General features: G+C 31.4%; 1 protein-coding gene across 3 annotated transcripts in view; it reads right to left on the bottom strand.

Annotated features, from left to right (window-relative positions):
* Positions 1-24,457, bottom strand: part of LOC106464648 (polycomb group RING finger protein 3-like) — a 69,683-nt gene that overhangs the window by 7,780 nt on the left and 37,446 nt on the right. For all 3 annotated transcript variants that reach the window (XM_022392393.1, XM_022392392.1, XM_013924807.2), the window contains 4 exons: positions 21,712-21,767; positions 7,331-7,396; positions 6,128-6,354; positions 4,380-4,460 (listed from right to left, as the gene is read on the bottom strand). In XM_022392393.1, the coding sequence (XP_022248101.1) occupies positions 4,380-4,460; positions 6,128-6,354; positions 7,331-7,396; positions 21,712-21,767 (430 nt within the window). The remainder of the gene's footprint in view (positions 1-4,379; positions 4,461-6,127; positions 6,355-7,330; positions 7,397-21,711; positions 21,768-24,457) is intronic.

The following is a 24,457-nucleotide window of genomic DNA, read 5'->3' as shown; positions in this document are numbered from 1 at the left end:
AACCAATTTTTTACACACATCCTCAAGTCAGATTTTTACGTTGTACACTGGAGTGAAATTTGATGTTGCGATAAAGTTTTGTTTTCTGTTTAGGGTTGTGACTTGTTGTTCACTAACATCGGAATTAGTGAGGTTCACTGTTATTCTTGGTAAATTCCATACTTGCATGTTGTGTTTGAATGTTTTTCAGCTTTTTGTCCAAGATTTTTTTTATTGTTAAGCCTATAAAGTGAGTACTGTTTTTAATTAAATTGAACAAGTTGTAGTCATCTGGTGTCATTATTTGAGCCAGTCATTAAGAAGTTTGTATTATTTTTGATGGAGGAAGTTTAGTTCCTTGTATTTTTCATTGATGATCTCCTTAATGACTATATTTGGACATTTTAAACAATTTTTTTCATTTTAGTATTCTGTCTAGGTATGTATAATTTTATCTGAGCATGAGCAAATATGGATTTATATATTTTTTCTTTGCTAATTAAAACACACAGTACCAACATTAATAAACATCCAGGCAGATTTCTTAACCTTTTTTTGACTTCTGTAAGTTAACTTAGGAGACTAACTACCACACCAACTCACATTTTTATGAAAATTAGGTTTACTATTAATACCAAGTATACTATTTTTCACAAATCATTTAAAGTTTGCACATTTTTCACTTTTAATTTTACCTACATTTACAAATGCTTTGTCTATCTTGTTATTAATATTGTAATGACATTCCAATTTAATTTGTTCTGTGTTTGTACTTGAAAACTATTGCTCTAGTGGTCGAAACATTGCATTTCTTCTAATATAAAAAGCATTTCAACTATCCACTATAAGTTGTCAATGAAATAACAAGTGTATATTTAATATCTGAAATACAAAAAAATAACTGTACAACATGAAAACCCACAACAGCAATAGTCAGGATAAAATGCTACTGCATCCTACAGGAATGGTAAAATGTATGGTTACATAGAACAAAAAAAGTATGGTTTCCTTAATAATTACTTTAATTCTAGAATATTTATTATTGGTTAGCATCTGACTCCTGTATAATATTATTATTTTTACAGCCCAAAGAAGGTTCACCACAGGAGTTAAAAGCTAACCAATAATAAATATTCTAATGCAAGAAATGCCTCAAAATCTTTTACATTTATATTTTAACACTTTGACTATGAACTACTTACATTGTCAGTAGTTATGCAACTCTTGTGAAAATTCTTTACAAAAATGAAACTAGTGGATAAAATTCTTATAAATTTGAGATGAAAGGTCCTATAAGATATCTAATTTAGATTTTTTCTAAAGCAATGTTTTTCTCATGCTTTTTCTTTCTTTTTGCAGGTTTTCTATCCAACATGCAAAGTAATTTTCATTTTAAGATTAAAATACTTTTACGCATCAGAAAATTTTCATATTCCATATGCAAAATCCTTATAATGTCCAGATAGTTATCAAACATTTTTATAGAAAAAAACTTTATCTTTTATCTGTTATTTTCACTAATGCATATCTGTATGGGTTTGGTCGATTTGACCGATCTCGTAACTACCATTAAAAAATAAATAAAAATTATGCTTTTTTCATTCTAGAATGACTATAAATTATAACGCAAAAACACAAATGTTTAGACTAAATAGCTTAAATCTCATAACATTATACATTGACCTTTCAGCCATGCCTGGCTAACAATACAATGATGCAGTGCACGTGCACTCATGTTATCATATCCAACAATATAAAACTGACCTTTAGTCTCTACAAAGTGACCTGTCTTGGTTGTGTTTTAGTGGACTAGTATTTTGTAAAATACGGTCACATTTCAATTATTATACATTATTACTACTTACAAATAACTTCTTAAAACTTAATTTTCTTAAAACAGAACAGTAAATAAAGACGTAAAACAAACAATTATCTCTTCTAGTTCACACGTGGAGGATGTGAAACGAAATAACTTCTTTTGTTTTATATATACAGTTGAATAACCAAAAAATCATAAATTACTATATCAATACCATAGAATTCTACTATAATTTATCAGACTTAGTAACTAAGCTATATTTTGGTCTAAGAAAATATGAAATTTGGAGCAGACTAAAAATACAACATACTTCTTTGAGATCTTGGTTCAAAAGGATGAGATGGCGTCCTAAAATTTAAAATGACTGAGAAAGCCACTAGGGGAAATTCTAAGCTTTTGATTGGTTATTCACATGTGAAAAATAGAACTATGTATATATAAGGGACTGTTTCCAAAAACTGAAAGAGGTGATCGGGGCCACTGCATGTCATTCAGTACATGAGAGATATCTCAGAAAACATAAAATATAGGAGGTCCTTATTTTATATTCTAGCTTGTCAGTATTGGTAATTTGAGTTCCTAATTCGTACAAAACTATAGAACTTGTATTTTGACATCACAAATATTCAACATACCACGTGACACACAAAAATTGACGTTTAGGTGTATTTTTTTAATATTTACTTTTAAAATAAGAAATTAAATAACATATAATACAAAAATTTGAATTATAATCTACAGTTTGATACCAAACTTATTGGCATAAATTCATAAAATAATAGTTCAATAATGTTTTAAATGCTAGTCAACAAACGCGATGACATGGTCTTTGATCCATGTGGAAAGGGTTAATTACATGCTATAAATTTCCAAAAATATTTATATATGATAACTCTTATTTGATTGAAAACAATAAACTACATCACCAAAATCAACAAATGCATCAAAAACTTGTTCTTTAAGGTCTTGGAGTTTTACTTTCTTTCAAGTTGTGACAAGTTATTTTACTTTATTATATTTATTCCTATTTTTTCATTGTCTTATTTCGCTATACTTTCTTTTCAATAATTTTAAGTTTGAATTAAGGTAGCTTAGGTGTAATTCTAAGTTTGAGAAACCAGTTTAACCTCTCTCAATATGAGCTCAGTCAATATGACCTACCACGTGACCTCTTTGTACTTGTTCAAAGTCTTTATAGACTTGTTACAACAAACTTTCAATACAATGAAATTGTGCAGTTTTTCAGTAAGCATTATAAGTTTTTCACATACAAAAAATTATAATAAAATATGTTTTTGTGAAGTATTTTAAACAAACTAAAAAAAGATTTGTCCATCAATATAATTTGTTTTGAATAGTCCGTATGCAAAGTAATTTTTCATGTTAAGATTAAAAATACTTTTCTTCATCTAAATACATTTCAAATGTTTGTTTTCAGTAAAACTTTGTATTTTATCTGTTATTTTCTCTACCCTAATTCTCACTTTGTAACAACAACAACAAAATCAAAACTACCCTTTTTTTGTTTCTAGAATTACTTCAAATTGTAACATGTTTATCCTAATTAGCTTTAAACTCATAAGAGTATACATCTATTTATAATCAAATGTTATTGTTTTATTGCCCTTTGAACCATGTCTAACTACTATTTGTGCCATTATAAGTTGTAAATTACTTTAGGAATGTGGAGCTCACATTACACTATCGAACTACATTACCCGTGAGCTGCTTGGATGCATGCCCCGTGAAACATTCTTATTATATAATTATTATTAATTATTTTACCGAATCTAACCCTAACTAACCTAAAGAGATCCCAATTTTTACATTTTAGTTACTTTTATAATAAGAATAATAGCATGCAAAAAAGTAGACAATTTCCCCTAACTATTACAATTTTTCTGGCTTTCTACCTATGTAACAAGAAAAGTTACAAAATCATCCAAGCTAGTCATTATCTTTCCCATGGGAACTTGTACTAACAGTGAAATTGACAATTCTCCATTCAGAAAACAATGTTATATGATATGTCATTTGATAGATGAAGATCTTGGCTTTCTATTGGTTATAGATAATATAGAATTAAATGTAAGAGATAACTATTAACAAATCCTGAAAGAAAGAATGTGAAAAGTGGGTGTGCCAAAAGGGGTCTGATTTTCTATTTGATGGCTCTGTAACCAAACAAAACTGAAGGCTTTAAAAATTATACTTTGTTTGAGCAATGACAATTTTATAGTAAATAATTTACATTGAATTTTGTACTTACTGGAGGGATGGTGGATAAAATAGAGAAAAGGAGATGTCTAGAGAAAATGTCATATGTGTCACACTAGGGGAAATTCAGGATTTTTTAAAATATTGCCTTATAAAATAAGAACTTAAAACTTATATACAATTAGAATATGGATTATTGACTAAGATTTTATGCTATACTAATTGGTATAACAAACAAAAAGTAGATTAATAAAATTTTTAATGTTAATCACCAAAACCTTGTGACATGTGCAGTAAAGGATGCCTGTGGCGATAGGGTTAATACATACAATTAATAAATTTAAAAACAAATAACAACACTAACCTGAAACCTCCAACGAGTGACACAAACAAACTTTAGTGTGTGATCTTTACCCAGGATTTCTTCATTACAAAGTATATCAACCTGAAATAAATATCAGTGTGAATTTACTGTCATGTTTTCAAAACTATATTATAGTTTAACCTGAAGAAATATATTTGTAAGCAGGTTGTTTAGAATTATCAACACTTATTACAAAAGATAAAATAAAAACTACTTTCTTTAAAAAGTTTTGGTTCCCACTGAGAACATTACCTACTATTGTTGTTATCATGTTAACAGATTCACAATTTAATAAAATAAAAACATCAGTTAAAATTATATCACTGGCTTACAGAAGCTAGTGTAATAAACTCTGAAAACAAAAAAGGTTAAATAATTTGAAGGACAGAGAAGCCACTCAGTATTTTGGCTAAAAATCATTTGTCAGTGCCCAATAAATGTAGCAGTCAAGATACTCTTGCTTCTAAGCTCTTAAAACTATAAATACTTATGTTGAAAGAAAGTTTTAAGTTTTTTTTCTCAATATAAAAAACAGTTTGCATTATACAACTAACATAGTAGTAAATAAAATTTAAGTTACAATATTGCCTGTTGTTGTTAAACTTAAAATCAAACATTAAATATTACTCTCAACAATTAACATATTCATGTACATAATGACACCAGTGTTTGAACTTCTACTTTCTTCATATTTTAAGACTGTCTTTCTATAACACAATAAATAGTAAATTTACCTCTTATTATCTGTGCTCTAATTGTTCTTTATTATTGAAAAGATTAACATGTCAGTACTTAGCTTTTAATGTCATAATTTAAGCTAATAATAATAATACACTTTTCAGAAGTTGCACCATGAATTTATAAGAAATTTGTCTCAGATAATTAAAGTCCAAGTTTAGGTGTTAAGCATTAAATATCTAAATGTTTTCTTAAATTAAGATTCAAAAATAAAGATTGATGAGAAAAAATACAATTTGTTTGGAAAGAAAGCTTTTCTCATTTTTTAAGTGTACACACACACGCAAGAAAAAGAAAATCTTACTATAATGGATGTGGCATGTATCTATCTATGTATGTGACTGAAATAATAAATATAATTTGGTGCCACCTGTTGAATGGCACAACAAACAACAATCCATAAAAACATTTCACACTTTGGGTATTCAAGAATCAGACAATTAGAAAAATAACTATGGTGTGTACAACAACCATTTCTTTATCACAGAACACAATCTTAAATAAAAATACTCTCCTCAAAACAAGAACATGATTTTAACTAGGATTGTACGTGAGGGTTTTATTATATCTTTATTGGTGTAATTTCTAAACACAGTACTAAAAAAAATGGAATTCTTAAATAAAACTTGTTTTTTTTCCCTAAAGGGTATCACTTTTAACATATAAAAACATTAGTTTACATCAGCACAATCTGAACACTTTTCCCATTCAGTACTTCTGTTTTTCTTAGAAAATGTTCACTTTTTTCTAATTATATTTCAATGAGGTATGGATATTACGATTAGTAATTACTATCACAAATAGCTGCCCATAGGACAGTGTTTCTGCTAGTGTTAGTAACTTCCATATAATTCCATAGTTTGGTTATGCTACTACATTGTCATTATATATAAATAATTATATTCAAATGATGAGAAAAACATATTATTGCTTGCTTTCAAACTGGTCTTCTATATTATAATACACTTCTAACTAAAGCATAATAAGAACCAACAACTAATCGATCATACTTCTCTATATTTTTCTAAGTTATTAAACAACTTCTTTGCTATAAACTTTTTTAGATGGGTCACTGTTGCTTGAGCTGAGCAGCGGATAAACTTTCTTCTCATCTGTTTAAGTCCATTGTTTTGAGATTCAAGAAGAATGTTCACTTGCTCATCTAATCGGTGACTGTCTGTGTCTTCTTCTCTGGAGGAAGATGCCTGTAAAGGGGAATCCTTATCTCCAAGTGCAACTAAAAAAATAATAAAAAAATCAATTTGGTTCCTACAAATAGTTTTAAATCATTTTACAGATTTGTTTTCATCATAAAATTAATCTAAAATTAGCTACTTAGAGGAAAATCATTACGAGCATCTGAGAACGAATATCAGACAAGCCAAAAATCATTCATCCTGCCTGGAGGTTGAAATACAAAAGTAATGTCCCTTTTAATTCCATAAATTAAAACAAGTTCCTTCAATTTTATAGGATTTTGTTATCACCTTGATTTTCCTCATGAATATATTATCATAGTTAAGACAATTATTCCCTATTTCTTGTTAATAACCTTCAGTAATGAAATATTAGGAGTTAAAAAAATCTAAATTAAATGTGTAACTAATTATAAATCTAACTCTATAAACAAAGAAAAGAGGCTAGCATAGTCAACTCTGAGAACAAAATGATGTTAAATAATTTGAAGAACAGAAAAATCATTCTGTGTTTTGGCCACTGCTTCTTTTCATCCATTATTCACAACCACCACAATTTATATATATTTTTTATTTTAAAGCACTGAAATGATATATAAGGACTTTTCCTTGACAAATAAAACAATTATATATTCCCATTTTCTTCCAGATCTGTGTAAACCATGTACACAAGCTATCAGCTTTAAATTGAAGGAACAAAAACATTATTATATCCACCACATTTCAAATCAGTTTAAATCTTTACTATTCAAGTATAAAGACTATTGAATAATAATGCTAAGTTCCTGGTAATAACCATTATTAATATGTCACTAATTGTGAGAATTTCAATATAAGGACATACATTTATTTCTTACATTGTACAAAATACATTAATCTTTAGGACTCACATTAATATGAAGCACAAAAACAAATGCTGTACATAACACATGAAAAAACAACAACAAGTATTGACGAAAACAAAAGCTTTTGATAGTCTTGAATATGGGACATAAAAAAACAGAAATCCCTCCTTACGAAGATTGCCCTTAGGATAAGGGAGGCCTCTTCTTCTGTAAAAGTCCTTTTCTCTCTTTATTTCATCTGTAAATTTAAACAACAATAATTCAATCTCTTACAAAATTATGCAATGATAAAACACCATATTCCAATATAGAAATATACCAGTTTAAAATTAATTTAAAAAGTTAAAAACACATAATTCACATCATAACTGAAGTAAACAAATATTGGGCATTTGTTTCTTTATTGAAATTACACAATTTAAAAATACACACCACACAACTTTACTTTAAAGGAAACAAAAATTTATTTAAATAGCATGTAATACACTTCAACTTGTATTCTAGTGCTTTAACAGCAAGTAGAGAATCATATGCACATTATATTATTTAATTAAAAGCAATTCATGCCATCAGAGTGCCCTAATTCCTCTTATCTACATGTGTATAGAGGTAAGTAATCTACAAAATATTATGAGGGAGAGTTGAAACTTTCCCCTTAAAAGGTTTCATTATTTTAAATGCTAATTCAGTACATTTTATAAAGCAAACTAGCATATAGCCTGTCAAAAATAATGGGGCAAGTACTGCCACCCCCACCCTATAGTATACCCAAACCTCATATTTCAGAGCTAACTGAAATAAATAACTTTTGCAAAATCAAGCTTGACCAACAAACATTAGTAAAATTTCTTTGTGAGCCAATCAAAATTAAGATGAGGTTTGCTTTTTTATGTTGGTGATATTACAAAAAATAGCTTAATTCAGAAATGAGTTAAATTTAAAATTGATTCCATATCTTTACTTTCAGGATAAATTTTATGCACTTGGTTCTAGGCTAGGTGATCCCACACTACATCTTTAGGCATATTATACCAACACGCAGTATATCTATAAGGTTTCACAGCATTCTCAAAGTGGAAATTGACTGACCTCGTAACCACCACCACCAAAATGTAACATAAAACTACATTCATTTATCCTAAGCAGCTTTAAGCTTGTAACAAACTAACTACTTTTCATGCTATTATAAGTTGTTGTAAATCACTTGGGGAACATGAAGCTCATTTTACGTTATCGACTAACATTACCCACAAGTACTCTGTGTTCGAGCTGCTCGTGTGTGTGACTCATGAAACATTTTTATTATATTATTACCATCTATTTTTCCTAATATAATCTCAACTAACCTAAAGAGATCCTTAATTTTACATTTTAGTTACTTTTATAAAAATAAATAAAGAATAAACGTGAAAAAAGTACTTACCTGGATCTTCATTCTTTTTTCTACTGTTGACGACATTTAACCCTACTTTTTTTTAATAGTAATGATAGTACAATAAACCATCCTACACCAGAGGTTCGTCCAACATGGATTTACTTATACACGCAAATATAAAAGCAACCAATTATCTGCCGAACACGGAAAATTTGATCATGCGTGGTTCCCTCAACACGCAAACATATGAGCACTTTATCTCACTATAACTCTCTCAACATAGACTTGGTAAGTTTGACTGATCACATCTCCTTTTTGTACTCGTTTAAAAGCATTATAGATTTAATACTTCTAATTTTCATTAGAGTGTGTATATCTTCACGAAATTTGGCAGTCTTTCAGTTAATATTATAAATCTTTCACATACAAAAATCATATATTTAGTGAAGTATTTTTAATAAACTAAAATAAAGATTTGTCCATAAATATATTGAGTATTTGCTTAGAATAGTCCATATGCAAAGTAATTTTCATGTTAAGATTAAAGATACTTTTCTCCATCTCAAAAATCTCAAATTTCCTTGTAATCCTTAAAAAACCTCCTAAGTATATTTAAAACGTTTTTTTTTTCAGTACACTTTATATTTTATCTGTTATTTTCTCTACTCTATCTCTATATGGGATCAGTCTATTTGACCAACCTTGTAACCACCAAAAAAATAAATAAATCTAAATTACTCTTTTTTCTTTCTAGAATGACTTCATATCGTAACATGACACTACATTCGTTTATCCTAAGTAGCTTTAAGCTTATAACAGCATAAATCTATCTATAATTACATTTTATAATTAAATAATGCACAAAAGAACATATACTTATAACATGCAAAAAGTAGACAATTTCCCCTAACTCTCATTTTTCTCTGGCTTTCTAACTATGTGATAAGAGCTGTTACAAATTCATCCAAGGTAATCGTTAATGTTCCCACAGGAATAAACATGTATTATAAGTGAAATGGACATCTATCTGTTCAGAACACAATGTAATATGATACATTATTTGATAGATGAAAACCTTGGCTTTTATTGGTTATATATAACATAGAATTAAATATAACAGAAAACTATTAACAAATATTGAAAGAGAAGATGTGACAGGTGGGTGTGGCAAGAGGGGTCTGATTTTTATTTGATGGCTCTGTAACCAAAAAATATTGAAGGCTATAAAATTATAATTTGTCTGAGAAATAACAATTTTATAGTGAGTAATTTAAATTTCATTTCATCATTACTGGGGGTAGGGGTGGTGAATAAAACAGAGAAGAGAAGGTACCTAAAGAAAATGTGTCTTGTGTGTAATACTAGGGAAAATTCAGGATTTTTTTAAATATTGCCTTATAGAATTAAGAACTTAAATCTTATATACTATTAAAATATGGATTATTAGCTAAGATTTTATGCTATACTAATTGGCATAACATTAACAAAAAGTAATTTAATAAAAATTAAAATAAATTATAATAAAAGGATTAAAATAAACAAACTTCAGCTTCCTGAGCCTCACTCCATCCCCACCATTTGTCTAAGTGATTAGGTTAAGTTCGTTGCTATGTAGTCAATTTATTTTTGCAATTTTTTGCTGCTTTACACTTTGATAGCAGCATGGAATCAAAAAATAAAGCATCTCCAAATGTTAGTGAGGCAAAGAAAAGCCACAGTTATGACATTAACTGAGAAAATTCAGATTTTTGATAAATTACAAAGCAGGGTGAGTGTAGCATCCATAGGCTGGGAATATGGCATGAATGAGTCTTCCATACGTAAGATTAGGATGAGATTTAGATCCTTGATAAGTTACAAAGCAGAATGAGTGTAGCATCCACAGGCTGGGAATATGAATGAGTCTTCCATACGTAAGATTAGGATGAGATTTAGATCCTTGATAAGTTACAAAGCAGAATGAGTGTAGCATCCACAGGCTGGGAATATGAATGAGTCTTCCATACATAAGATTAGGATGAGTAAGGAGAAAATCCATGCAAGTGTTAAGGCTTCTGCCCCTATAAGTGCTAAGGTTTCTCAAGTGCCTAGGAAGAATCCATTCATGAAAAAAATGAAGAAATTATTGAATGTGTGGATCAGTGAACAAAAAAATGCTCTGTTGTTGATAGCATAGTTATATGTATAGTTTGCATCAAAACATAGTCTCAAATGAGGGTGGAAGTGCTGTGAATGCCAGCGAGTTCCAGGCAAGTAAAGGCTGGGTTGCCATATTTAAGCAACGCTTCAACCTGCAAGGTGAAGCTGGGTCAGCTGATAGTGATGCAGCTGCGTGGTTCAAGCCGTGGTTCCTTTAATTTATTAAGGAAAAAAGGATATGCCCCTCAACAGGTGTTTAATGCAGATGAGACAGGGCTCTTTTATAAGAAGATGGGTAACAGGACATACATCACCAAGGAGCAGAAGGTAGCATCCAGGTTTAAGGCCTTTAAGGATAAGCTCACATTGCTTTTTTGCGGGAATGCATCAGTTGACTTTAGATGCAAGCCTATGTTAGTATATCACTCCACAAACCCACACACATTAAAAGGCAACATTTGCCTGTTACTTGGTGTTCAAATAAAAAGGCTTGGGTAACTAGGATGCTATTCAATGACTGGTTGCAATATCATTTTGTGCATGAAGTTAAAGGAAACCTAGCAAAGAAAAACCTCGACTTTAAGGTTCTTCTAGTTTTTAATAATGCTTCTATCCATGACCCTGACACATTGCAATTCAGCCATCCTAAAAGTGGACATAATATTTTTACCTCCCAATACCACATCCATCCTGCAACTGATGGACCAAGGAGTAATAAAGACATTCAAGTCTTACTATACAAGGAATTGTCTACCAATATGCAACCCAAGCTATAGGCTCCAGTATTTTGGAAAGGACTGTATCAATATCACCAAAATATCATGGGAAGAGGTGAAAGAGTCTGCCATAAATACATGCTGGCATCATCTTTGGCCTGAAGTTGTGAACAATTTTAGGGGCTTTCCGAAGGGTGAGAAGGAAGTTGCCTATATTGTGAAACTTGCTAAATAAATTGGAGGCAAGAGGTTTGATAATAGGAGGGATGAGGAGGTGGTTGAGCTGCTGGATCCAATTATCAATGGCCAATGAATGAAATACTTAAAGTGCTAATAGCCTCCAGTAACAGTGATGAAGATGCTGAAGTGACAGAACCTCCTGAACTTATCCTCACAGTGTAGGCTGTGTCCAATTTCCTATGCAATGCAGATGAGCTCTGAGAAATGGCTGTAGACATAGATCCCATAATTTAAAAGAGGGTTTAATGACATTCTAGCACCGTACAGGGAAATCTTGAAAGATTTGCAGAGGACAGCCAAACAGCCGATAATTACTGACTCTAGGAAGCCCAAGTCAGCCAATGTAACACCTTCTAACCCCATCCCATTGACTTCTACATGTGCTTCATTGGAGTTTGAGGCCGAATTTTCCGATGATCCATCAGCCTTAAACTAACCTCTTAGCTTCCAAATCTATTATCATCATCATCACTGCAAGTATTCCTCTCATCAATGAAAGGTCTTCATCTTCATCATTCATAGGTCAGTGTTACAATAAAATGCAGTACTACATTATTTCATTTTAACGTAATTTCATTTACAGGTGCAGGATATCACATGTGAATGTTATTATGTTTATGATTTTATATTTGTGTGTTAAAAAATCCATATATCGGAGACTTAACACGGCTGTGTTCTCGTATCCCTATTAATCCAGAGGTTAATGGATGTTGTACTATCAGGCTTGCAAGACTCCAAATGATTTTGTTACTTGGACGATGTTATAGTGTCCGTTGCAACTTTTGAAGAACACTTAGAGGTTAAGGCATGTATTCAAGAGATTAAGAAAAGCAAACTTAAAGCTTAAACCAAGTAAATGTCAGTTTTTGAAAAATGAAGTAGAATACTCAGGTCATATAGTGACCGCAGATGGTATAAAGCTAGACCCTAAAAAATTAGAAGTCTGTATAAACTATCCAGTACCAAAAACAGTAAAAGATATTTGTACATCTTTAGGATTTGTAGGATTCTATAGAAGATTTATACCACATTTTGCTTTATTAGCAAACCTCTAACTGAGTAAACTAAGAAAGAAACAAAATTTCAGTGGACAGATAAAAGACAGGAAGCATTTGAAAAACTACGAGAAGCTTTACTAAAAGCACCAATCCTAAGCTACCCAGATTTTAGTAAAGAATTTATCTAAAGCACAGATGCTTTAGGTTTCACTATAGGTGCAGTTTTATCACAGTTAGATGAAAATGGCAAAGAACACCCTATAGCTTATCAGACTAGACAGTTGGGAAAGGCTGAAGTAAATTACTCAGTTACAGAACAAGAGTGCTTGGCTGTAGCACATGGAATTAAAACCTTTCGTTGCTATCTATACGGCAGAAAGTTTACCATTATTACAGATCATGCACTCTTAAAATGGTTAATGACGTTAAAAGATCCTTCCTCTAGATTAGCTAGATGGTCTTTATTACTACAAGATTATGACTTTAAAATAATACATAGACCAAGTAAAAAACATTCTAACGTAGATGCTTTAAGTAGAATCAGAGTAGAAAATAACAAAACTGTAGAAAAACAAACAATCAATCAGATAAAAGAAGTACAATCTGAATATGAAAACGAATCAGAAGTAATTTGGGACTTAGATCATGTAATTAGTGAGCAAAAGAAAGATCCACAAATAAATGACTTACGCAATAAGGTAATACAAGGAGAAGAAACAGAATACATGTTAGATTCTGATGTTTTATGTAGAAAAATGAAGGATAATAGGTCTTTACAAATAGTTGTACCAGTGAAACTGAGAACAAAGGTCATGAAAACATACCATGACACACCTTTTGTGGCACACTTAGCTTTTGCTAAAACATATAGTAGAATAAGCAGAAGGTTCTATTGGTTAAATATGCGGAAGGACATTAAGGAGTACTGTGAATCGTGCTTAGAATGTCAAAAACTAAAAACCAGCCCGCATTTGATAAACGCTCCTTTAAAGAGAATGCCGAGTTTAACGACACCATTTCGGCTAGTTGTAATGGACATATTGGGCCCCTTGCCTATGTCCTACACAGGAATCAAATACGTGTCAGTAGTCGCAGACTACTTAACTAGGTTTCCTGAGGCCATATGCTTACCTGATCAGAAAGCAGAAACGATAGCTAAAGCTTTTGTAAATCACATAATGGCTAGACATGGTATACCCCAATATCTATTAACAGATAGAGGTAGTAACTTCATTTCTAAGTTAATGAAGGAAGTTTGTGAATTATTAGGTGTGAATAAAATCGAGACCACAGCTTATCATCCAGCTGCTAATGGTTTAGTAGAAAGATTTAATAGAACCTTGTTAGATATGATCTCTCAATATTGTGAGAAGGATCATAAAACTTGGGATGAACCGATCCCCCTGTTACTGTTAGCATATAGAAGTGCTGAGAACGAGTCAACTCAGGAAAGTCCTTTATTTTTATTGCATGGTAGGGATGTTATATTACCTATGCAAGAGATATTAGCTCCCAAGAAGAACAGTCATACAATAGCTTATGACTATAAGGCAGAAGTATTACAGAGAATGCAAATAGCATTTGAGTTAGCTAACAAACATTTAACTAAAGCTGCTGAAAGTAGAGAAAGGCAAGTAAATAAAAAAGCACAGGTTAGTGACATAAAGTTAGGGGATAAAGTGTTGTTATATACCCCAATAGTTAAAAAAGGAAATACTAAAAAGTTAGCAAAGTTATGGAAAGGTCCTTTTAGAGTCTTAAAACAGACAAGTCCAGTTAATTTTGAAATTCAAGAAATCTATGGAAAGAATAAACAGTTAGTACATGTGAACAGGTTAAAGAAGGTAAAAGGTTATAAGCCTTATCAATATGAATGTGTAGAAGAGGAAACTAAACAGACAGAACAAGATAAGGGTATTCTTGAAGAGACCGATAACCTGAATGAGTTTGATTCATCTTTATATGATGAAGAAGAAATAATAGAACCAGAAATACCGAGAGTAGAAGGATGATAACATGAAACGAGTACAATTCAATCCAGTTAATACTGTATCTTACAAAGCCAGTGTTATTAATGCTTTTAATAACATGATAGGTTATTTGCAAAGTTGTAAATAGGAAAAATAGAATAAGAAATATATCTATATTTGTTATATGTTAAAATATTTAGATGTTATATAAGTATTACAACTAATCATATTATTTAGTAGATATATCTTTAGGTTTATTGGGATTCTTATACTGTTGCTGACGGATACTGGAACCAGACAGAATGTGAGTATTGTGTCAGTAGAAAACAAGGTAGGTGTAATCTTTGTTGAAGAGGGTAATTTCATATTATCTGGCAATAAATGGATAATTGTGGAAGATATATCATCTCCACAGTATGTTAGGTTACTGATAAGATTACAAGAGTAGTTGGTATTGTTTGAGAAATTTTTGGATGTAAAAACTCATGTTAGTTTTTGTAAAGAAGGTTCAGCAAATGTGACATTATATCACATGAGAAATCAAGGGATAGCTATCTTACAGTTAGCTAGGATATTACAAGAAGGACTAATTGAAAATTACAAGACCTTAATTACACAATATTACGACAAGATAGGTGAACTATTACTAGAATTAAAAGATATTAAGAACTAGACAGAGACAAGCTTTGATAAATGCAGGTGGAAGTATTCTAAAATTTGTATTTGGAACAGAAACCACTGACGATTTACAAAACTTAAATGAAAAGGTAGAACAGCAGAGACAGGTTTCTAAGGAAATGATTTATTTAATAGGAGAACAAGCAACTGTAATGAATTCATTAAATCAGATGATTGAATTACATGACCAAGAAATTAGAAAAGTATCTAAAGCTTTAATAAACATTACTAACGCACGAATACACACTAGAGTAAGACAAACTGAGTTACATAAAGCAGGAATGGAAATGTTAGTTTTTAACACTAAGATTCAAAACAATCTACAACAGTTATCTTTTGCCATAAGAAGTAGCAGGACAGAGTTAGCTAAGTTAATACAAGCATTGTATGTAGCTGCAGATAAAAAGCTAAGCTCTTACTTTTTACCACCGACTAAATTAGAGAGAGTGTTAGACGAAATTGAAAGGAGATTACCTCCACATTTACAGTTTGTAATACCTACTCATAGTGACCAAATTTACATGTATTATACATGGGCTGACATGAAGACAGCCACTGTTAAGGATACTTTAAGGATGTTTATAGAAATACCATTAAAAGCAACTGACAGAATGTTTAAACTGTATAAGATTGTATCTTTACCAATAGCAATAAATCATTCACTAGCTTTAACTATAGAGAATGATAAACCATACATTGCTGTCTCGAGTGATCAACATGCATATGTTGAAATGACAGAAGATGATATGTTAAATTGCATAGATGGACCTATTAGAGTTTGTGATCCTAACTCAGGTATTTATTCAGTGCCTATTGTAACTTGTAACTATGTAATATTCACAGGAATTAAAAATAGAATATCTGAACTATGTGAGAAAATAATAATTATTCCTAAACCATTCTATTTTTATAAAACTAGAACTCCAGGAACTTGGTTATTTAACATTAAAGATGAATTTACTTTATCAGTTGTATGCCCAAAGTCAAAAGTACATCAATTCGATTACCATACTAGGGTAATTAAGTTAAACAATAGTGGTTATTTAAGATTAGCCAGAAATTGTTCAGCTCACGGTCAAGATATAACCTTACCGTCGAACTTTAGAAGTGAAACTAAATACATAGGGACTAGACTAAATATAAGGATTCCAGAATTACATGAAATACTAACTAAAAGGGAATTACTGTTAATTCAGATTATACATATAGAGACAGATATCAAAGTTTATCAAAGGACTAAAAGATATATTAGAGGACACTAAACATTTTCCTCTTAGAAAGTCAGGGTTAAGTTATAAGGAATTCCAGCAGCATGTACATCAATTACGAGCTACAGCTGGAAAGCAAAGGTTAGATAATTGGAAATTATCTAACTTGGTGATGATAACCTTATGCTTAGTAGTAATACTATTAAACATAACATTGTATATCAAAAGAGATAACTTGGCTTTATTAAAGCTAATGGCATTAGATGGGCTATGTAAAGCTAGAAAGAAGAAAAGAACAAGATCAGGCAATAATGATTTGTCTGAATATTCAGAAGCTACTGAAATAATAGAACTGAATGAGTAGGGCCCATCTAATCAGGGTATAGCCTGATTATTTAGATGATACAAAATTATCTAGATGTAACCAATTGGCGAGTACAGTTGATTATTAAATGATGGTAATAGTCAAAATTATTAGGTACAGAAAAAGTTTGAGAAATGACAGAAACTAATAGACAGTGACCAGAAGTAAAAAATAAAAAGAAGTGGTGAAACACCAAATGATGGAAACAGACAGCCAGACAGTAACAACGAGTCCAGAAATAAGTTATGTGGGAGGACAGAAACTTTTTATTAACAAACGATAGATTGACAGTGTTTGTGATTTGAAGTGTTTGAATGAAGTGTGCGAGAAAGTGCGCAGGTTATGTGATGTGCGAATAAGTACATGTGTGTGTGTGTGTGTGTGTGTGTGTGTGTGTGTGATCGAGATGAGAAGGGATCAAATGGTGTGACTAAATGGTCTTAGCAAGAACAATTAGTAATAATGCTTTATAATTATAGGAAACAGGGACGAAGAGCGGCAATAGCAGAAATAGAAGGTTTCCGGGTGAACGGGAACTACTGGATCAAAGAACTAGCTGTTAAAGACTGCTGTTCGGGGTGGACAGACGTGTATTGCTTCCGACTGCCATTTCCGGAGGACCACTTAAGCACATCAATTGGTGCACGACATACTTACATGGCATTCGATGGAGGGACGGAGATCACTCGTTACTGGATCTCCTACGCATTAAGCAGAAACTCCGTGAGAATTATGTGAGGATCTATACCAAGGGAAGAGAGAAGGCAAGAATATTACAACATCAACTGAGGATCAAGTGCATCGACCTCGAGGAGTATGGTTGTCCAGCGAATAGACATTTAGATTGTCCAGAAAGGCTATTTTGTGATTACCATCGGTATATACAAATGAAATATGTGCCTACTGGAAGGTGTGTGCCCTGTACCAGTGGATGACTTCCTGTGACTGGAACGTCTTCCAGAACTTTATCAGAGACTTTTAAGTAAAACTTATAATTGTTGCAATTGTTTAGATCATTATTTTGTGTAATACTCCGAAGAATTATTGAAATGATATTTGAATTCTGACCTTGTATTATGATAATATGTATTGCGTAACCATATACAGCCATATCGATGTGTTAACAGAAGTAGTAACTGAATGTTTGTTATTTTGAGTATTCTTCTAAAGAATTATCAGGATGATATTTTTCTAAACTTGCATTTGTATTATGATAATCTAATATGTATTGTATAACCATATATAATCATATAGATGTGTTAACGGAAGTAGTATTTGAATATATTTAACTTTGATGTAAGTGTTCACTGAGTGACAGAGAAAAAGGTGAAGACAATGGATAGATGGTAAAATTTATTATGAATAAGATGGTAAATTTTGTTATGAATAACAAAATTTTTCTAAGGAAGGAGAAGTGAAGCAATTGGGTTATTTTTGAGGGAATTTACAATTGCTTCAACGTTTTTAAGAGTTTTTATTAACTTAGAAAGTTTAAGAATAAAGTTAAATTAGTAGTTGTATTTTTGTAAGCCATTAAGACACGTGGATGAACTAGAAAAACAAGGTTAAGCAACGTAAGAAGCGTTGCCTAGAAACAAGCTGAGTGTACTAGAGCTTATGACAGGTTGACCTCAACCCTGTAGAACTAGGAAAGCTACAGAAAAGTTTGGTTTAGCAGGCGATATCGGCGCTTTGAGGCGATATCACTTACAGCACATGGATGTAGCAGTACAAGTAAATAGGTGACCGGCTAACACAACTGAGCTGTAACCAATTACTTGACAGTTTTGATTATGGTTTTGGTTCAGCCCGGAGATTCCCCTGAAGCATCCAATAGCAGCATAGGACTACTTGTGGGTGATGCTGTGTCCTATTTAGATGCTCAAAATAATACAGAGAAAATTGCTTTATAAACCCATGTCAGAGACTGAAAAGTCAGATCTCTCAGAGTTCTCTGTGCCCTCCAGAAAATCCCTCTGAAGTGCTGCAGGTTGACTTGGCAACATGAAGGTGTCCAATGTTATTCAATTTCCAATACCATTGTAAGTATACTTCACTATTCTCTCTCAGTCAGTTAATACTAGTGTTTTGTGAAATGTTATGTTAAAGGATATGTTGAAATATATCTAAGTGCTTTAATGGAAGTGTATACTGAAATACTATGCTGAAGTATATCTAAGTGTATGCTGAAGAGAGTACAGTATTTAGTTGAGTTAAAAGCTATTTTATGTTGTTCGTTATAAACGAGGTTTTATCTGTTATCAATAGTTAGTTAAATGAATTAATGTTTAATAAAAGTTATTATAAGTGTTCACCATTGGCCTGAGACTCTCGTTCTTTAGTCTAACTGAAAACTTCCTCTAGTTAGCGACTTGTGGCTCCACTCGACACGACAAATCCTCCAATAAATAAATCTGGTGTAATGAGTAGTTTTAATTGAAACTCCAACAATTAAGCACACAAGGGGACTACTCATTACAAGTATGAGATGTACTAAGCATGAAAAAAAGATTAAATACACAGGACAATCACAGTCAAAATAAAATGCTAAACTCCTAATACATACTTGCTGGCAAGTTTTCCCTGAATAGGAAACAAGTTAAAGTGAAATAGCTGTAAAGACAAAAACAAAGTGTTTATTAATATATATATATATATATATATGGAGGTCAGCTGATTAAAACACGGCCCAACAGGCAAGTGTTAAAGAAAAATAAGAACCACGTGGTAATCAAAACAACAGCAGCAAGACTCATGGTTAAGGAAGACATAAAGTAGATATGTGATGTTGAATAAAATAATCAGGAGGATAACTAACAATAATGCACAAAAATCATGTTTCAAGAACCAAACTTGATGTAAAAAATTTGAGAAGGAGGAATAAAAGAGAAATATAAATAGTATTGAAATATATACAAGATTGCAACATCAGCAGAAGGTAAAAGAAATAAAAGAATGAATTATGGAAATCATCTCAAATGACACAAGAACTTTCAAGTGTAATTGAAATAGGTTTAATATTGAAAATATATAACAAACCTGTAAGAAAAAGAAATGAGACCAACAGACGTGTCATCTAAATTAGGGGTAGCACTGGAGCAGATAAATCCAGCTCTGCAGATTCTGAAGGCAATTAATCCTAAGTAGAAAATCGACCTTCATCAAAAACAAAGGAAATAAAGATTGTTATGCAAATGAGGTACCCACATGAACATTGGGCTACCTGGAATATCAGTATACAATAACACAAACACAAATGCAGTTACTATTTGCTGTGTTCACCTGCTAAGTATGACTTCAACTATGCCATAGAAATTCTAGTACTGGTAGAAATAGTTGCATCAGAAAAAAATGTTATTGTTAAGAGAATAGCATAATAGAGCTTATGTAAAATCTCCAGATGCTTGAGCAATAAATTACAAGAAAGGTGGGAGAGTGGAGATTTATGGGTAACTGATACATGTTCTGCAATGCGTAAAGGACACTTAGAAATTTTTTAGTCGTGTTTGGTTGATGACAAGAGTTCAAACTCAATATGTTTTCAGTTTTATGAGTAAGTCTATTTGATTTTACAATAATATTCAATAATTTAGGAGTTCAATGACCAGAATATTTTGTGATTGCCTAGCATACTTATTAAATCTAACTAAGCTTATGCAATGTTCTATCAAAGAAAAAATTTTTTCTCTGCTATTAAACAGATACAACTAAATACGAAAATATACAGATTTGAGTCAATGGAATACTCTGCAGTCACCTAATGTACTTGTGAAACCTAAATAAGCATACTTGATGTATTGTCATAAAAAATATTATCCATAACTTTAAAACAGATATAATTCAACAAATAAAGTTTTCAAGAATGAAGTGAAATATCTGAAGAAACTTTAAAAAATTTCATATCATTGGGTTGTTACTAAGTCATCCAAACTTCCCATTAGATTCCTTTCTTCAATCATACAGGATCTCTAGTTAGACAATATTCTAAAATTACATATACAGTTATAATGTACTCTAGTCAATCATATTTAATTGTTAGCTATAGCTATCTTCACAGCTTAGCTTTATTAGTAATTGTTCAGACAAAATGCTTGACATTATAAATGAAAGGTACTTAAGAGCTGTAGTAACAAAAACAGAGGAGGAAAATGATTAAAGAAACCAGACATAAATTATTATATTCTTGAGGGATGAAAGTTTCCTAGCAAGTATAAGCCTATACTTTGAGACTGGCAGAAAAATTCTAAAAAAAAAATGTATAAACACTGCTTCAGATGAAACTCCTTGGAGCTGTGCAAAAATGACAGTTAGGAAATATTTTCATCTTTTTTGGTAAGTTACACTCAATAAGTTACAAAATGACAAAATATCAATTCTAAAATATTTTTGAGTTAAAAATTGTTTATTTTAAAATTCGATATGTAGGCATGTACTCAACATTTGAGAGGTACTCACTCATTTAGATTTGAAAACATTTTTTGGTTTTTAACCATATACAATATGTAGTTAATAAAAATGGACAAACCTGAAGTAGTCACCTGGTTGTTTCACTTTTGATACAAGGGTTGAAGTACGTTGTTGAAAAATGTTAATAAGAATACCACTGTAAATATCACACCTTACAACATACCGATTCGTTAACGCTTGTACTGACTTTTCTAGTTTAGAACAGTTTTTAACACCCAATTTATTGATTTTAGACATACACACACACACGAATACATATTTGAGATGATTAATGATAAATCATTTACAGAATCACATAAAATGTATATAAAAATTACTTTATAAAACTATGAAATTATGAATAACAAACTATCAAATTATGAATAACAAACTATCAAATTTGAACAATAAATACTTACTAGATTGTAGATTAGGCACAAGCTTAAATACAATGTCCTGCATTGTTCTGTCGTAGCTAGAGAATAAATAATTTCAACAATATATTAATAAACTAGCACATTAAAACACAGGATATTTCCTCTTAAATATCAAGAACAAGTAATTCATTTAAACAATATAATATTTGTATAGGTTTGTGCAGAAATAACTAATATTTTTATGAATAAAATTTTTATTGCTGTAAGTGATATTTGAAATCAATGATGTTGAACAATTAAGAGTTTCAGTGACACAAAATAAAAATTTCCCAGTGAGAATTACACATGGTATATTCAAAAGTTCAAAGTTTGGGTAGAAACTTGTGCCTGAGGCAAAATTAATTGACAGTTTATTCAGGGGTAAGTCCTTCAAAAAGATGGACAAGTTACTTGTTCTTTCAGCAGGTGAAAATTTTGGTTAAAGGTAAACACTGTACAGTGCCCTAAATATCTGGCTCTAGAGATAAATAGTACTTTCCACTTAATGTTATCCCTGAAGTCACATTTCCCTCTGATTCAAGACATTAAGTACACACCTTAGGTTGGTGTCAGTGCTGTAAAGAAGCAAGTCTGAGACAAAAAGAAAGAGAGAGAAAACTTATAATTCTTTGAAAGGAAGATTAATGGGCAGCTGTAAAGATACCTGAACCTGTCAATGCAAGTTCTCCTCGTAATCCCATCTTATTGTTCACAAGATTTTAAGGCTTCACAAACACAGGCTATAAATATCTTGAAAATTAATAAATGAATTTACAAATAGAGTATGAAGCATAGATACTGCCTTAATCAATCACATCTACAATTTTTCTTCTTTTTTTTACACATTTAAGCTCCGACTTAAGACTCAATTACATAAGTTTACAGAAGGCCAGCCATTTCAAACAGAAACCTATCTTAACATTGCCTTTTAAATCCACACACATTACACAACACTAATGAATCTAAACATTTTACACAAGCCACATCAACAATTGGACTATTATACAACAATTTTACCAAAAGAATGATTATGCTTGAAAGCAAGTTTTTCTTTCTGATATTAATTTACTATTTTTAAAGCTGTAAGTATATTACTTGCCATATTATCTTCAATACTTATAAATTCCATCATATTTGTGTTATTTGAAAACAGTATAATATAAATATTCATGGGCATTTAAATTTCATTTAAAGATGGGATACTTGAGATCAATTTTTTATAAAGTGGTTACGATACCAAAATTAAATTATCTCCCATTGTGAATCAAATGAATTATTTAGTATTTACTTCTTTTTATGTACATCACATGCCATAGTATGGAAGTGAACTCTGAAATAATGTGTACAACAGTTCCATTACAAAAGATTACACTGATGTAGAAATAAGTGATGATAAATATAGGTATATATGAAATATTTTCCAGTTTTATCTTTTTGAGACAAATCATTTAAAAATCTTGCGTCAGAGAGCTAAGAAATATTGTAACAACATGTTCTATACAATTAAACTGAGATACGTAATGTTTTTAAAAGAAACAATAATCAATATTTTCACACCGTATTCTGAATGTATGAAACATTTGAAAACTTAAGGATATAAGCATACTTTATTGTCTAAGCTGTAAATAAGCTTGACAGCTTAGATAATTTGTCTACCATAAATTACATTCTGTGGTTGGAAAGAAGCTAGTTGGTATAAAAACATAATACTGTACAGTAGCATTACAACTTGCACTCTTCATGACTGTGTAAAAACCTAACAAACAAATTTGTGGTGGTTAATAGTAAATTACAAGTTCAATATTTCCAAATTTTTGAAAATATATGTAAATGCCTTATGATTGCATATGTACTATACTTTAAATGAGGAATGTGATTAACTATTATTATGCTTAAAGATGTGTCAAACTATAAATAGCTCAGACTTCAAATATATCAAACAGCAGATTGCAAGTAATTAGACTCCATAGTGATCAGCTATCAGTTTTGACTGGCAATTAATTTAGTAGTGATTACCATCTCAATATACAGATGTTAAAATTGATGATTAAACTTCAATGGAAATTACAGCATGAAAAAAGCATTTCTCAAATGTAGTTAACATTATTATTATATTTTTAACTCTCTTGTACTCATTGTAGTTTCCATACTGTAACGTTTAATACACTTTGTGTATCTTCACAAAACTTGTGTAACTTAGAGGAAGGATAGTTGGTCAAGCAGATGGTGGAATAAGTCAGCAGCAAATTTTGCAGAATTTGGGAATCCCGCTTTCGACAGTCAACAGAATCATCGTGCAGTTCAGGAAACAACTGAGCAGCGTCCAGGTCATTCTGGTCCATTAGAGAGGACAAAAAAGGGCTGTCAAGAGGAGCATCGAAATGGATCCCGGATTAACGACTGCAGAAGTGGCCAAAGCTGGAGGGATGAGCCAGAAATCTGTTCAACAGATTCTCCACAGTTTGGATTATCATTGCAGAGCAGCTAGATGGAAGCCCTTATTAAGACCTGTATGCAAGTGATATGATGACCAAGCCTCTGGACTTTTGGAAGATCGTACTGTTCTCAGACGAATCAAGATTCGCTCAATTTTCGGACAGTGGAAGGATATGGGTCTGGAGAATGCCTCAGTAAGAGTTTTGGCTCAACAGATTGCAGACAACTGTGAAGCATGGTGGTTTCAGAGTGATGGTTTGGGGAGCTGTTTGGATTGGTGGGAGATCGAGCTTAGTGGAGTGCGTTTGCAACA

This window comes from Limulus polyphemus, unplaced genomic scaffold (genome assembly GCF_000517525.1).
Source record: "Limulus polyphemus unplaced genomic scaffold, Limulus_polyphemus-2.1.2 Scaffold1709, whole genome shotgun sequence".
NCBI classification, from domain to species: domain Eukaryota; kingdom Metazoa; phylum Arthropoda; class Merostomata; order Xiphosura; family Limulidae; genus Limulus; species Limulus polyphemus.
The sequence above is the reverse complement of the archived record's forward strand: the minus strand, read 5'-3'. Positions and strand labels throughout refer to the sequence as shown.